The sequence below is a fragment of the Sus scrofa genome, chromosome 4 (assembly GCF_000003025.6).
Source record: "Sus scrofa isolate TJ Tabasco breed Duroc chromosome 4, Sscrofa11.1, whole genome shotgun sequence".
NCBI lineage: Eukaryota > Metazoa > Chordata > Mammalia > Artiodactyla > Suidae > Sus > Sus scrofa.
Genome location: NC_010446.5, coordinates 18,846,174 through 18,859,323, shown reverse-complemented (window position 1 = coordinate 18,859,323; position 13,150 = coordinate 18,846,174). Strand labels below are relative to the sequence as shown.

The window sequence follows — 13,150 nt, the reverse complement described above, 5'->3', positions numbered from 1 at the left end:
TAAACTGGGCTTGCATTTGTCAGTAGAAGTAGCGAAGGAGCTCTATAGCTCTCCTGCCCGGCAGAATATTGAGACAGTGTGTTTTTTTGGTTATGAATATCATTGTAATATCACTGTAATTGAAACTGACAAATACTAGTAACTCCTTACCTGAGCAAGATCATGAACACACACACACACAGAATCCTGGAAAAAGATAGTATCAAAAAATTTGATCCCCCACTCATTTAGTTATTTCAAACATTAGCTGAGTTCCTATTGCATGCCAGGCACTATGCCAAGTTGGTCGAAAAACTCGACCTCTGAATGTAATGTATTGTAAACAATATAAACAACCTCAGTAACAAGGTGCCAGGGATTATGAGAAGCACGTTCCACGTCCATCACATTATTGGATTTATCCCTGAAAACAAGGTAAGCCAGATGTTAATACTTCTGCTCAGTAGAAATATTTTAATGGCAATCCCTACCCTTAAGGCATTTTAGTCCAGCAAAGGAGAAAATGCAACCCAAGGTTATGCAAACAAATGAGTGCAGTGACGTGCTATGGGCATGCCAACGGAAGTGTGATAGGGAGCAGCACATGTAAGCAGAATGCCAATCTTGACATTGTGGTTGGGAAAGCAAGCAGGGCCTGGAATCGTATTTGAGAACTTCACTTTACAATTTTTTTCCCTTTTTAGGGCCGCACCCTTAGCATATGGACATTCCCAGGCTAGGCGTCCAATTGGAGCTGCATATATGCCGCAGCCACCACCACAGCAATGTTGGATCCAAGCCGTGTCTAAGACCTACACCACAGCTCATGGCAACACCAGATCCTTAACCCACTGAGCAAGGCCAGGGATTGAACCTGCGTCCTCATGAATACTAGTCAGATTCGTTTCCCGATGAGCCATGACAGGAACTCCCTCACATTATAGTTTATATTGACATTATTTAAGCCAGGACCTTGCACTTTATTCTTATTTTATGCTTTTTTATTCTTAAAGTATAGTTGTTTTTGAATGTTGTGCCAATTTCTGCTGTACATAAAAGTGGCTCAGTCATACATATATGTGTACACACACACACACACACACACACACACACACATACACTTAAAAATATTATTTTCCATCATGGTCTATCCTAGGAGATTTGATGTAGTTCCCATGCTATAGTAGGATCTTGCTCTCTATCCATTCTGAATGTAATAGTTTGCATCTACTAACCCCAAACTCTCAGTCCATCCTACTCCCTCTCCACTCCACCTTGGCAATCACAAGTCTGTTCTGTCTGTGAGTCGGTTTCTATTTTGTAGATAGGTTCACCTGTGCCATATTTTAGTTTCCACATATAAGTGGTAGCCTATGGTATTTGTCTTTCTTTTTCTGACTCCACTTACTAGGAGAATCTATGTTGCTGCAAATGGCATTATTTCATTCTTTTTTATGGCTGAGTGGTATTCCATTGTATATATGTACCACATCTTCTTAATCCATCCATCTGTTGATGAGCATTTGGGTTGTTTCCGTGTCTTGGCTATTGTGAATAGTACAGCAATTACATAGGGATGCATGTATCTTTTTGAATGAGAGTTTTGTCTGGATACAGGGATAGGAATGGGATTGCTGGATCATATAGTAATTCAATTTTTAGTTTTCTAAGGAAGCTCCATACTGTTTTCCATAGTGGTTGTACCAATTTACATTACCACCTAAAGTGTAAGAGAGTTCCCTTTTCTCCACAGCCTCTCTAGCATTTGTTATTTGTAAACTTATTAATGATGGCCATTCTAACCAGTGTGAGACGGTACCTCGTCATAGTCTTGATTTGCATTTCTCTAATAATTAGTGATGCTGAGCATCTTTTCATGTGCCTACTGGCCATCTCTATGTCTTCTTTGGAGAAATATCTATTTAGATCTACTGCCCATTTTTCAGTTACATGGTTTTGTTTTTTGTTGCTGAGTTGTATGAATTGTTTGTATATTCTAGAGATGGAGCTCCTGTCAATTTCTGTCAGTTGCATCATTTGCAAATATTTTCTCCCATTCCGTGGGTTGTCTTTTCATTTTTTTATGATTTTCATTGCTGTGCAAAAGTTTGTAAGTTTGATTAGGTCCCATTTGTTTAGTTTTGTTTTTATTTCTATTTCCTTAGGAGACTGACCTAATAAAACATTTCTAGAAGTTTTATGGTGTCATGCCTTATGTTGAAGTCTTTAAGCCATTTTGAGTTTATTTTCGTGCATAATGTGAAAGTGTGTTCTAATTTCATTGATTTACTTGCAACTGTCCAATTTTCCCAGCACTCTTTTTTTATTTTATTTTATTTTATTTATTTATTTATTTGTCTTTTTGCCGTTTCTTGGGCCACTCCCTCGGCACATGGAGGTTCCCAGGCTAGGGGTCCAATCAGAGCTGTTGCTGCCAGCCTACACCACAGCCACAGCAATGCCGGATCGTTAACCCACTGAACAAGGCCAGGGATCGAACCTGCAACCTCATGATTCCTAGTCGGATTCATTAACCACTGCGCCACGACAGGAACTCCTCTTTTTCTTATTTTATATTCTTGCTTCATGAATGTCAAAGATAAATTGACCATAGGCACCTGGGTTTCTTCTGGGCTTATTTATGGACCCTCTATTCTGTTCCATTGATCTGTATGTCTTTTTTGTGCCAGAACCACACTGTTTTGATTACTATGGCTTTGTAGTATTGTCTGAAGTCTGGGAGAGTTGTGCTTCCTGCCTTGCTTTTTCTCCCTCAGGATTTCTTTGGCAATTCTGGGTCTTTTATGGTTCCATGTAAATTTTTGGATTATCTGTCCTAGTTCTGTGGGAAATGTCCTTGCAGTTTATTCTTAATTCCTTTCTCTTTACCTCTCCAATGTGACCAATCTTATTTCTTGATTATTTCTTTTTTCTCAAACCCTATTGCTACTTAGTCATGTTCCCTCACTGTCTCTTACGGAATGTCTTGATGAGTATTTATTCATTCACACATTTGTTCATCCAGTCACCTGTTCTGTCACTTATGAAGTGGCCCAACAACTATTTTTTAAAGGCTGCTGCATGTCAGATACTCTGCTTGGTCCTGGGCATAAAACAATGGTTAGAAAAATCTCCTTGTTCTTTATTGGCTCCCAGAGAAATGGGCCAATCACTGTACTGAGATATAAGAAACATGTCATTCCTGCTTTTAAACATTCACAAGGTTTGCTCTCCTCAAAGGGGCTTATAGGACTATATGAACAAATTCGAGGATAAAAATTGTCTGAAAAATATTTTTATGTAATAGATCCTAACATATAGATACCTTGAAGTAAGAAAGTACAGTAATACATGGCTGACCATTTTAAAAAAAAAATCTTTTCTTGCAGTTGCTTTACCTATTGCTTCTGACCTTGAACTGTATGATGTGACTGAGAACAGTCTGAGGGCAAGATGGAACCCAGTGGCTGGAGCATCAGGGTATCTGATCCTCTATGCGCCTCTCACAGAAGGTCTGGCTGGGGATGAAAAAGAGGTAACTGCCCGCTACCCATCAGAATCCTAGAATCTTTGACTTCTTTAACATCATTTTTTTTTACTATAAAATGTTATGTATAAAATTTAGAAAAGTCACATTAGCAACATGAAAAAAGTCACTTGAAATCCCATCACCTAGAGGTAGCCATTGCTGCCATTTAGTGAACAGTCTTTTTCAATACATTTTAAACACAGCCAATGGGAATGGTTTTATAGGTTTCCTTTTGTTTGTTGTGAATAGTGTTCCATACCATAAATAGTATTTTATATAGTCACTTTAACAGATTTATAGTATTCCATTGTTGGTTTGTACCAGGTCATGTTAAATTAATCTCATGTTATTGGATATTTAGATAATTTTATATAAATATTCTTTGGGGACCATTTTTTTTTCTTTTTTTTAGGGCAGCACCCACAGCGAATGGAAGTTCCTAGGCTAGGGTTTGAATTGGAGCTATGGCTGCCGGCCTACACCACTGCCACAGCAACACTGAATCCGAGTCTTTTCTGCAACCTACACCACAGCTCACGGCAACACTGGGTCCTTAACACGCTGAGTGAGGCCAGAGATCAAACCCACAACCTCATGGATCCTAGTTGGATTCATTAGCTGCTGAGCCACGAAGGGAACTCCTGGGGGCCATTCTCTTTTTTTTTTTTTTTGTCTTTTTAGTGCCGCACATGCGGCATATGGAGGTTCCCAGGCTAGGAGTCTAATCGGAGCTGTAGCCACTGGCCTATGCCAGAGCCACAGCCACGCCAGATCCAGGTGGCGTCTGTAGCCTATACCACAGCTCAAAGCAACACTGGATCCTTAACCCATTGAGCTAGGCCAGGGACTGAACCCACAACCGCACAGTTCCTAGTCGGATTCATTAACCACTGAGCCATGATTGGGAACTCCTTTTATTTCTTTTCTTTTTTTTTTTCCCCTGGGGGCCATTCTTGACATATATTTCCTTAGGATAAATTCCTAGAAATAAAAAAAACTTCCTTTTTTAAAGAGTATGCAAATTATTAAGGCTTGTACTAGGTACTACCTCATTACTCTAGAAAAATTTTATATTCTCTATTATATTGCTAGATACAGTTCACAAATGACCCTATGTATATTGACTTAGAAAACTTTGTCTTACTAATTTGAGAAGTAGATAAAACGTTTCATTAGTGTGAATTCTTTTGCATTTTTTCCATTTTAAGTGATGTATATTTGACTTTCGAATCATTTAATTTATAGGGAACATTTTTAATTTATAGGGAACAATTACTATAGTGTATATATTCAAGGAATAAAGAGGAAATGTCTGTGACCATTGAGAGTATCATAACCAGGCAGGTAGACTGCCTAAGAGAGGAAGTTTAGACCTCGATTCTTTGATGTTGTCTAAAACCTGCCCCTGGTGACAGGAAATCTTTAGGGTCAAGAATATGGTAAATCTGGTGTCAAGAACGGAATATTTTTTTAAAAAACCCAACAGAATATTGGTGACAAGTGTTCTTTTTATTGTCAAGGTTTAGACAGCTTTTACCCATTTGGATTTCATGTCGATCTGAATTATTTTGGTGAAAGGGAAACTTAAAAACCTTGCTAAAAAACACTCAGCTTCACCAAGAAAGAGAAACATTAAAAAGACAGGAATACCAGTTCACACATGGTAATAGATTAACAAAGGTTTTTGTTTTTGTTTTTATTTTTTTGCTTTTTAGGGCCGCTCCCGTGGCATATGGAGGTTCCCAGTCTAGGGGTTGAATCAGAGCTACAGCTTCTGGGCTACATCTCAGCTACAGCAACGCAGGAGCTGAGCTGCGTCTGTGAACTCCACCACAGCTCACGGCAACACCAGATCCTTAACCCACTGAGAGAGGCCAGGGATCAAACCCTCCACCTCATGGCTATTAGTTGGGTTCGTTTCTACTGTGCCACAATGGGAACTCCAGCAAAGCTTTTGAAGTCTGAGAACACTGCATATTCATGAGCATGTGGGAATACAGAACCACTCATGTAAACTGGCATGTCTGTTGGTAGAGCTGCCTTGGAGAGTAATTTGATATAGTTCAAGAATTATAGACTGTATATATATATCTTTAGGCATATACTGTAGGGAAACATCCTTCAAGGACTTTTTAATGCAGGCACTTGGTCAGAACAAAATATTGCAAACAACTGCTGTGTTTATCAACAGAATGGAAAACAGCAGCATATTTATACAGAAGAAGACCATAGAGGGATTAAATAATGTCAACTCTATCCCTGTGTATCAACATGGATAAATCTTGAAACACAATATTGCCAGGGGGGAAAATAGTAAAAATATCACATTGATATGGTTCATGTATGGATATTATTAAACATATAGAACTATATATTATTTACAGATATATACACATGTATGTAGAAGCAAAAAAAATGCATCAATGAGATACACCTTCAACGTTAGGCTGGAGGTGGTGAGCAGAAAGAATGAGAAAGAATTTCTCTTTTATCTGACTGTATTAATTCTTTTAAAAATAGGTTCTGAAGTCACTATGGCAAAATGTTGATATTTATTAAATTCGAGTGGTGGGTGCCTCAGTGTATGTATTATGTTATTTTTCTCTACATTATGTTATATACACTGAGATATTTTGAAATTAAAATTTTTAATCTGACCGCGCCACTGACAGTTGTATGACTGGAGATGGTATATGGAGATATTTTTCTTCTTTCCAAGACAAAATAAAACTATACCGTCACAGAGTTGTCACTCGGTTGTCACACAACTGAGAATGTTGGCTAGTTTGACTGACCTCAGGAGTCAGAAAAGCCATCCCCAAATCAAAAAGCAAATTGCCAGTTTGGGCATCAAAGTGGGTTGATCTCTTCTGAGTCCTGGACGGGACTTGCAATGCAAGTGGGGCCACAACACTGGTCTGGTTCCAATGGGTTTAAAGTGAAAACTGGGCATCCAGTCAGAGGACTGGTGAGAATTAGCTGAGTGGTGAAAGATGCCCAGTTGGCATCCAGCTCCCAGCCTGCTGGCCTGGAACTTACACTCTTCCTAAAGAACATGTGATTCAGTTCCACCCACGCTCTTCTGGGGACCAAATATCTGACACTGTTATCCTGGCTGCAGCTGCCACTTGTCCAGATGTAAAGAGTTATCCTGAAAGAACAGGCACGGTACATTCAGTTTTATATGGTTTCATAGCAGCTGTTTCTCATATAAAACAACATGAGACAATGAAAAAAATTATGACTTGAGACCTGTTTGATGAAAGTGTTGTGAGGAGACGAACTCTTATTCCACGAAGCCTCACCTGTATTCATTCATTTCTACTTTGATCAGCCTGAACAGCGTACACTGGCAAACGATCTGATAACGTGTGTTCTTTGCAGATGAAAATTGGAGAGACTCACACAGATATCGAGCTGAGAGGGTTGTTGCCCAACACGGAATACACAGTCACAGTGTATGCTATGTTTGGAGAAGAGGCCAGCGATCCTGTGACAGGACAAGAAACAACATGTGAGCAGTTCAGTCATTCAAATGAAAGGCTGTAATAAGAGCCCAAATAAATATGGGGATTCTGGATTAGAAATACTGGTTTAGGTTGAAACCTCTGAAGGACTCATTGGAATGGAAAAAAAAAATGTATGTTTTATTTAGGGGAAAATTGTATTTCTTCTAGTCTTCTTATTATGAGTCACGAGGATTCTAGAACTGAACTTTGGCATCTTTTATATGCTCCTACCCGTGTCTTTGACTAAGTCCAAATACTAGAGCAGAATATGGGGAAATAATATGGGCTTTGGAATCAGAGCAGCTGAGATGTGAATCCCAGCTAAAGTCACATTTTGGGTGGGTGACAATGGGCAAATGAAGGAGCATTTCTGAGCCTGTAAAAGAGGAAAAATGTTCTTACAGCATGTGGTGGATGGAAGATTAAAAACAGTAATACAGGTGAAAGCAATTAGCACATAATTATTCAATATTTCTTTTTTCCCTCCACTCATATCAAAATTAACACTTTTTTCGGAGTTCTCGTCATGGCACAGTGGTTAATGAATCCAACTACGAACCATGAGGTTGCTGGCCTTGCTCAGTGGGTTAAGAATCCAGCGTTGCCGTGCGCTGTGGTGTAGGTCGCAGACACGGCTGGGATCCTGCGTTGCTGTGGCTCTGGCATAGGCTGGTGGCTACAGCTCGGATTAGACCCCTAGCCTGGGCACCTCCATATGCCTCAGGAAGTGGCCCTAGAAAAAAGCAAAAAGACAAAAAAAAAATTAACATTTTTGTCTACAACATCTTTAATGTCCTTTTTATTGTGGACTATTATTGTTATAATTTTTTTAATTTTTAATGATTTTAATTTTTTCCATTATAGCTGATTTACAGTGTTCTGTCAATTTTCTACTATATAGCAAGGTGACCCAGTCACACATGCATATACACATTCTTATATAATTATTAATTTAATTTAATTATAATGATTTTTTTTCCATTATAGCTGGTTTACAGTGTTCTGTCAGTTTTCTACTATACAGCAAGGTGACTGGGAATTTGGGGTTATAATTATTTTTTAATTGAGTAAAAATTGTATTAGCAAGTCCAATTTGGGTAAATGTAGGGAGCTCATAATATTTTTAGGAGTTGTATGTATTACCTATTTTATTTGAAAATATGATATAGAGAAAATGCTACCCTGGCTAACTAACAATGCTTTGTTACTACCATTAAAAATCGGGGTCTAGGAGTTCCCGTCGTGGCGCAGTGGTTAACGAATCCGACTAGGAACCATGAGGCTGCAGGTTCAGTCCCTGGCCTTGCTCAGTGGGTTAAGGATCTGGCATTGCCGTGAGCTGTGGTGTAGGTTGCAGAGGCGGCTTGGGTCCTGCGTTGCTGTGGCTTTGGCGTAGACTGATTAGACCCCTAAACTGGGAACCTCCATATGCCGAGGAAGCAGCCCAAGAAATGGCAAAAAGACAAAAAAAAAAAAAAAAAAAAAACGGGTCTAGGAAGTTCCCAGATGGCGCAGTGGGTTTAAGGATCTCACATTGCCATGGCTATGGTGCTGGTTGAAACTGCATTGTGGGTTCGATCCCTGGCCCCGAAACTTCTACATGCAGAGAGTGCAGCCAACGACAACAACAAAAAAAATAGGGGGTCTATTCATAGTATTTTGAATAAAAGTGCAGGAGAACGGGCTCTCTCATCTCAGTCTGGGAGGAGGTAAATAGCACAGTTTCTACAGTGCTTTTGTCTTGAAGATTCTACTTGAGAAACATGCAAAGAAATTTACTGATAAGGAAGTTTTCTCTCACACACATTCTTTATTAGTGGGGGCTGTGTCGTCTTGCTCTTCAGAGGAAGACCAGTGTAATTAACACAACAAGCAACAAACCTGAGAGGGCCTAAGACAGACGAAGAAATAAATCAAGCCGGAAAGCCTCTAATTCATTACTTGACTTAAGTGAATTTTGGGACTCTGTAGAGTTGGAAAGAAAATTTTTCCCAACCGCCCCATCTCTTTCACTCAGAGTCCTCATTTCCTTATACAGGTTTCCCCTACAATTTGAAAGTAGAATGTTCCTATGAAACCTTTGCAAGCCAAAATGACAAAAAGCAAAGAAACAATTAACTTCAGAACACATTTTGCTAATAGATGCACAAAATAAATCAAGATAAAGCAGAGATGCTCACAGACACAGTTCAAAGCCATGACAGCTTGATGCTGGGATGCTGAACGTAGCTCCCTGGGGGAAGGAGCTCGGCAGTACTACCCTTGCTACCTGGGCTCCCTGCTGCCTCTGTCATGGCTTGCTGCAAAACAAAAGTTGAACACTGTTTTTCTTTTTTCTTTTTTTTTTTTTTTTTTTTTGTCTTTTTGCCATTTCTTGGGCCGCTCCGGCGGCATATGGAGGTTCCCAGGCTAGGGGTCGAATCAGAGCTGTAGCTGCCAGTCTATGCCAGAGCCACAGCAACATGGGATCCGAGCCACGTCTGCGACCTATACCACAGCTCATGGCAACGTTGGATTGTTAACCCACTGAACAAGGGCAGGGATCGAACCCGCAACCTCATAGTTCCTAGTCGGATTCGTTAACCACTGCGCCATGACGGGAACTCCCTGTTTTTGCTTTTAACCTTTTTTCATAAAAGCAAACATCTTTGGATTTCTTTCAGTTAGTGAAGCCTTCAGTAGGGAGCTATGAAGATCTTTTGTAAGAGTGAAGGGGTTTAAAACAAACTTTCAAAATGGAGATACTTGTACTTTTACAAAGTATCCATGACTCTACTAGAAGTTGATTATTTTTTTTAAAAAAGTCCTAAAAAATGATGTCCTGCTACCTATTTCTGAGACTGGCGCTTTTATGCATTAAGGAAACTAGACATGGTTGCAGTATACTGCCAAGTTTAAATGAACTCCAGACAAATTTAGAGCTAAGTGTGTACAGAACTTAAAATTATGACATTGCTTTTCTCTCTCCAACACTTTCTTTCTAGCCCCTTGGGTATTAGGAGTCACTAAGTCCTGTAGGTTCTTTATTACCATATAATCAGAACATATTGAATTAATGAAAGAATTAGCCTTTGCGGTGAGGAAGCATCGTGCTTTGTGGCCATGGCTGACAGTTGTCATGACAGCCTCTTGAATCAGTTGATGAATTTCCAGGGTTAAAGTGCAACTGCTCTTCTGATTCTATTAACTGTGACCTTGGCCAAGTTACCCAGTTTCATGATCTATGTAATGGGGTTAATCTATCTTGCCATCTACTCTAAGGCTTTAGTGAGATAACATGTTACCTCTCAGACTCATAGAAACACATGGTCCATTTTAATTGTTTTTATTATAAACCTGTAAAAGCTCAGAAAACTCTCAAAGATTATTGACAAGTTTTAATCTGTTGACTCAGAAAGGGGTCCTTGAAGAAGTGTAAAAAACTACGGAATTGGTAGTCAGGAATCTGCAAAAAATACCATCACCTCTTTAAATACTTTTAAAGCCACAGCAAAGTGTTTATTTTTATCTATTCTCCCAAAGCCACTGGGATTTATCCAAGCAAGACTCCTACTCATTGGTTCAAGAGGTATTTATTGAGAACTTGCTATATTGGGAATAAAGACAAGAACAAAATTAAACCAAATTCCATAATACCCCAAGATTACAGGATATTGGAAGACAGAGCTAATAGAGCAATAAATGTTCAATAAAGAATGAATCAGGGAAGGGAGACAGATAGCATTAAGCTGAAAATATTATTTTACATAAGGTGATCGTGGAAAGCCTCACTGAGAAGGGGAGGCGTGTTCAGAAACTTGAATCTTGGATAATGACAAGGTTTACCTGAGCAATGGAAAGAAAGAATAGAGTTTTCATTTGCTCAGAGAGACTGAGAGGGAGGATTGAGAGAGGCAGCAGGAGTCAGTGGTTCAATTTCGGACACATTCCTTTGGAAATGCCTAATAGATCTCATGTGGAGACGGCAGATGGGAAATCATTTTATACATGGGAAACTGGGGATCAGAGAAGTAGAGTGACTTGACCAGAATCACATGATAGTTTTTTGGGTTTGTTTGTTGTTTGTTTTTTGCTTTTTAGGGCTGCACCCACAGCATATGGAAGTTCCCAGGCTAGGGGTCGAATCAGAGCTACAGCTCCTGGTCTATGCCACAGCCACAGCAACATGGGATCTGAGCCACATCTGTGACCTATGCCACAGCTCATGGCAACACCAGATACCCCACCACTGAGTGGGACCAGGGATTGAACTCATATCCTCATGATACTAGTTGGATTCGTTTCTGTTGCACCACGATGGGAACTCCTGGAATCATATGATAGTTGACTGCAATAGCTAAGATTTAATTTCAGGTGACTGGTTTTTGATCCATTGGGTTTTTTTTTTAATTTATGTTAGCCTATAATAATAGCATTGACTGGAGAAGAAAGGCACAGAAAATTTACCTAAACTTTATTTATTTCTAAGTATGTGTCATCTGTTGCTACTATTCATTCTCTATGGAAAAAACTTTGTTCTTTGTTAATTTGTTAATGTTCCTTGGTATAAATTATTATCTGGGTGAAAATTTTCATATGTAAGTAGTTCAGAAGTCAAAGATGCTGTGGGGTTTTTTGTCTTTTTTACATGTATATTATTTTAAATTTTTAAAATTTTCTATTCCATTTATTGCGAAGTGCCCTTAAGTCCACCAAGAAACCTGAGAATCTCCAATGTTGGCTCTAACAGTGCTCGGTTAGCCTGGGACCCAACCTCAAGAAGGATAAGTGGCTATCGAATAGTATATAACAACGCCGATGGGACTGAAATCAATGAGGTAAGCTGTGGAATACGACGTGTATTTTTCCCATGTTTGGGTATTAGTTTTTTATGGCTGTGTACCTGATCGTACCAAAACATAGTGACTTAAAACCATACTAATTATTTATTTTCTCTTGCTATTTTTGTGGGTCGAGAATTGGGGGTTGAAATGTCCAGTTCTGGCTTGGAGTCACTCACGAGATCGTAACCAGTTGGTGGCTGGAGCTGGTGTCATCACAGCTGCTTCTGTATCGTATGTTTGGTGCCTGGTCTGGGGAGACTGGACCAGCACAGAGCTGTAGTGGCTCCATATGCCTGAGTAGATTTTTCATGTAATCCCTTCAGTTTGGCTGCTTTAAGGGACAGGGGCTTTTTACATGCTGGCTCAGGAGTCCCTAGACATGTATCCAAAGAGACATAGAGGGAACTGAGTGGAAGCTGTCCCCTCTTGTTACTTAGCCTCAGAAGCCACAGAATATCACCTTGGCCACCCTCTGTTGGTAGGGGAAATCACCAGTCCCTGAATGGATTTGAGATAGGGAGGAACAAGCGCCCACCTATGGTGGGAGGCATGTGGGAAGGGTGATGCTGATACAGCTATCTTTGGAAAATACAGCCTTCCAGAGTGAATACAGATGAGGAAGTCTGTATCTTCACAGAAGTAGAAGCTAGAAATGTCAGTGTTTGCCAGGTTATTGCTCTACTTTTTATCCTGGCATCTGAAAGACCCTAGTTCAGTGAGCTTAAATTAAAAACTGAATAATTCAAGTTTTGTGTAGGAAGTTGCTTTCAAATAATAGAACTTATTGAAACCTAGGAAGGTAGAGTATTTTGCACTCAGTGACTAATACGCTTGACTAATACGCTTCAGAGATTCTTTCCTTGGAAATATATTTAAGCAGGCTAGATAGCAATGTTTTGTTTTGGTTTTTTTTTTTTTTTTTTTCCTTTTCTTGGTCCAAGAAGCTAAGACAAAAAGGGAAATATGTTGGATTACATCATTTCTATTTTCTGACCAAATAAAGCAAGTGTTTTCTTATTCAGAGACAAACTTTTTCCTAAAATTAAATCCAAGCATTATTTTACAGAATGTGCCATTATAGGGGACGCTGGGTAATGAGTGGACAATAACTGCACATCTGCTAACAGGACAGAAATACTGCCCAGCATCTTTCATTAAATCTTCATAACTCCTGCGGGCAAATAATTCTGATGAAGCTGGAATCATTTAGACTAGTTGCTTTTGAAGATGAGAGTCTGGAGTAGTAAAAAGAAGGAAATCAAAAGCATTCTTTGTTATCAGTGATAAATAAACTCCTCGAAAATCTGCTG

General features: G+C 39.4%; 1 protein-coding gene across 4 annotated transcripts in view; it reads left to right on the top strand.

Moving 5' to 3' along the window:
- COL14A1 (collagen type XIV alpha 1 chain) overlaps nucleotides 1-13,150 on the top strand; it is a 234,915-nt gene that overhangs the window by 65,788 nt on the left and 155,977 nt on the right. For all 4 annotated transcript variants that reach the window (XM_013996512.2, XM_005662880.3, XM_021090550.1 and 1 more), the window contains exons 12-14: nucleotides 3,369-3,514; nucleotides 6,893-7,022; nucleotides 11,695-11,834. In XM_013996512.2, coding sequence (XP_013851966.1) covers nucleotides 3,369-3,514; nucleotides 6,893-7,022; nucleotides 11,695-11,834 — 416 coding nt within the window. The remainder of the gene's footprint in view (nucleotides 1-3,368; nucleotides 3,515-6,892; nucleotides 7,023-11,694; nucleotides 11,835-13,150) is intronic.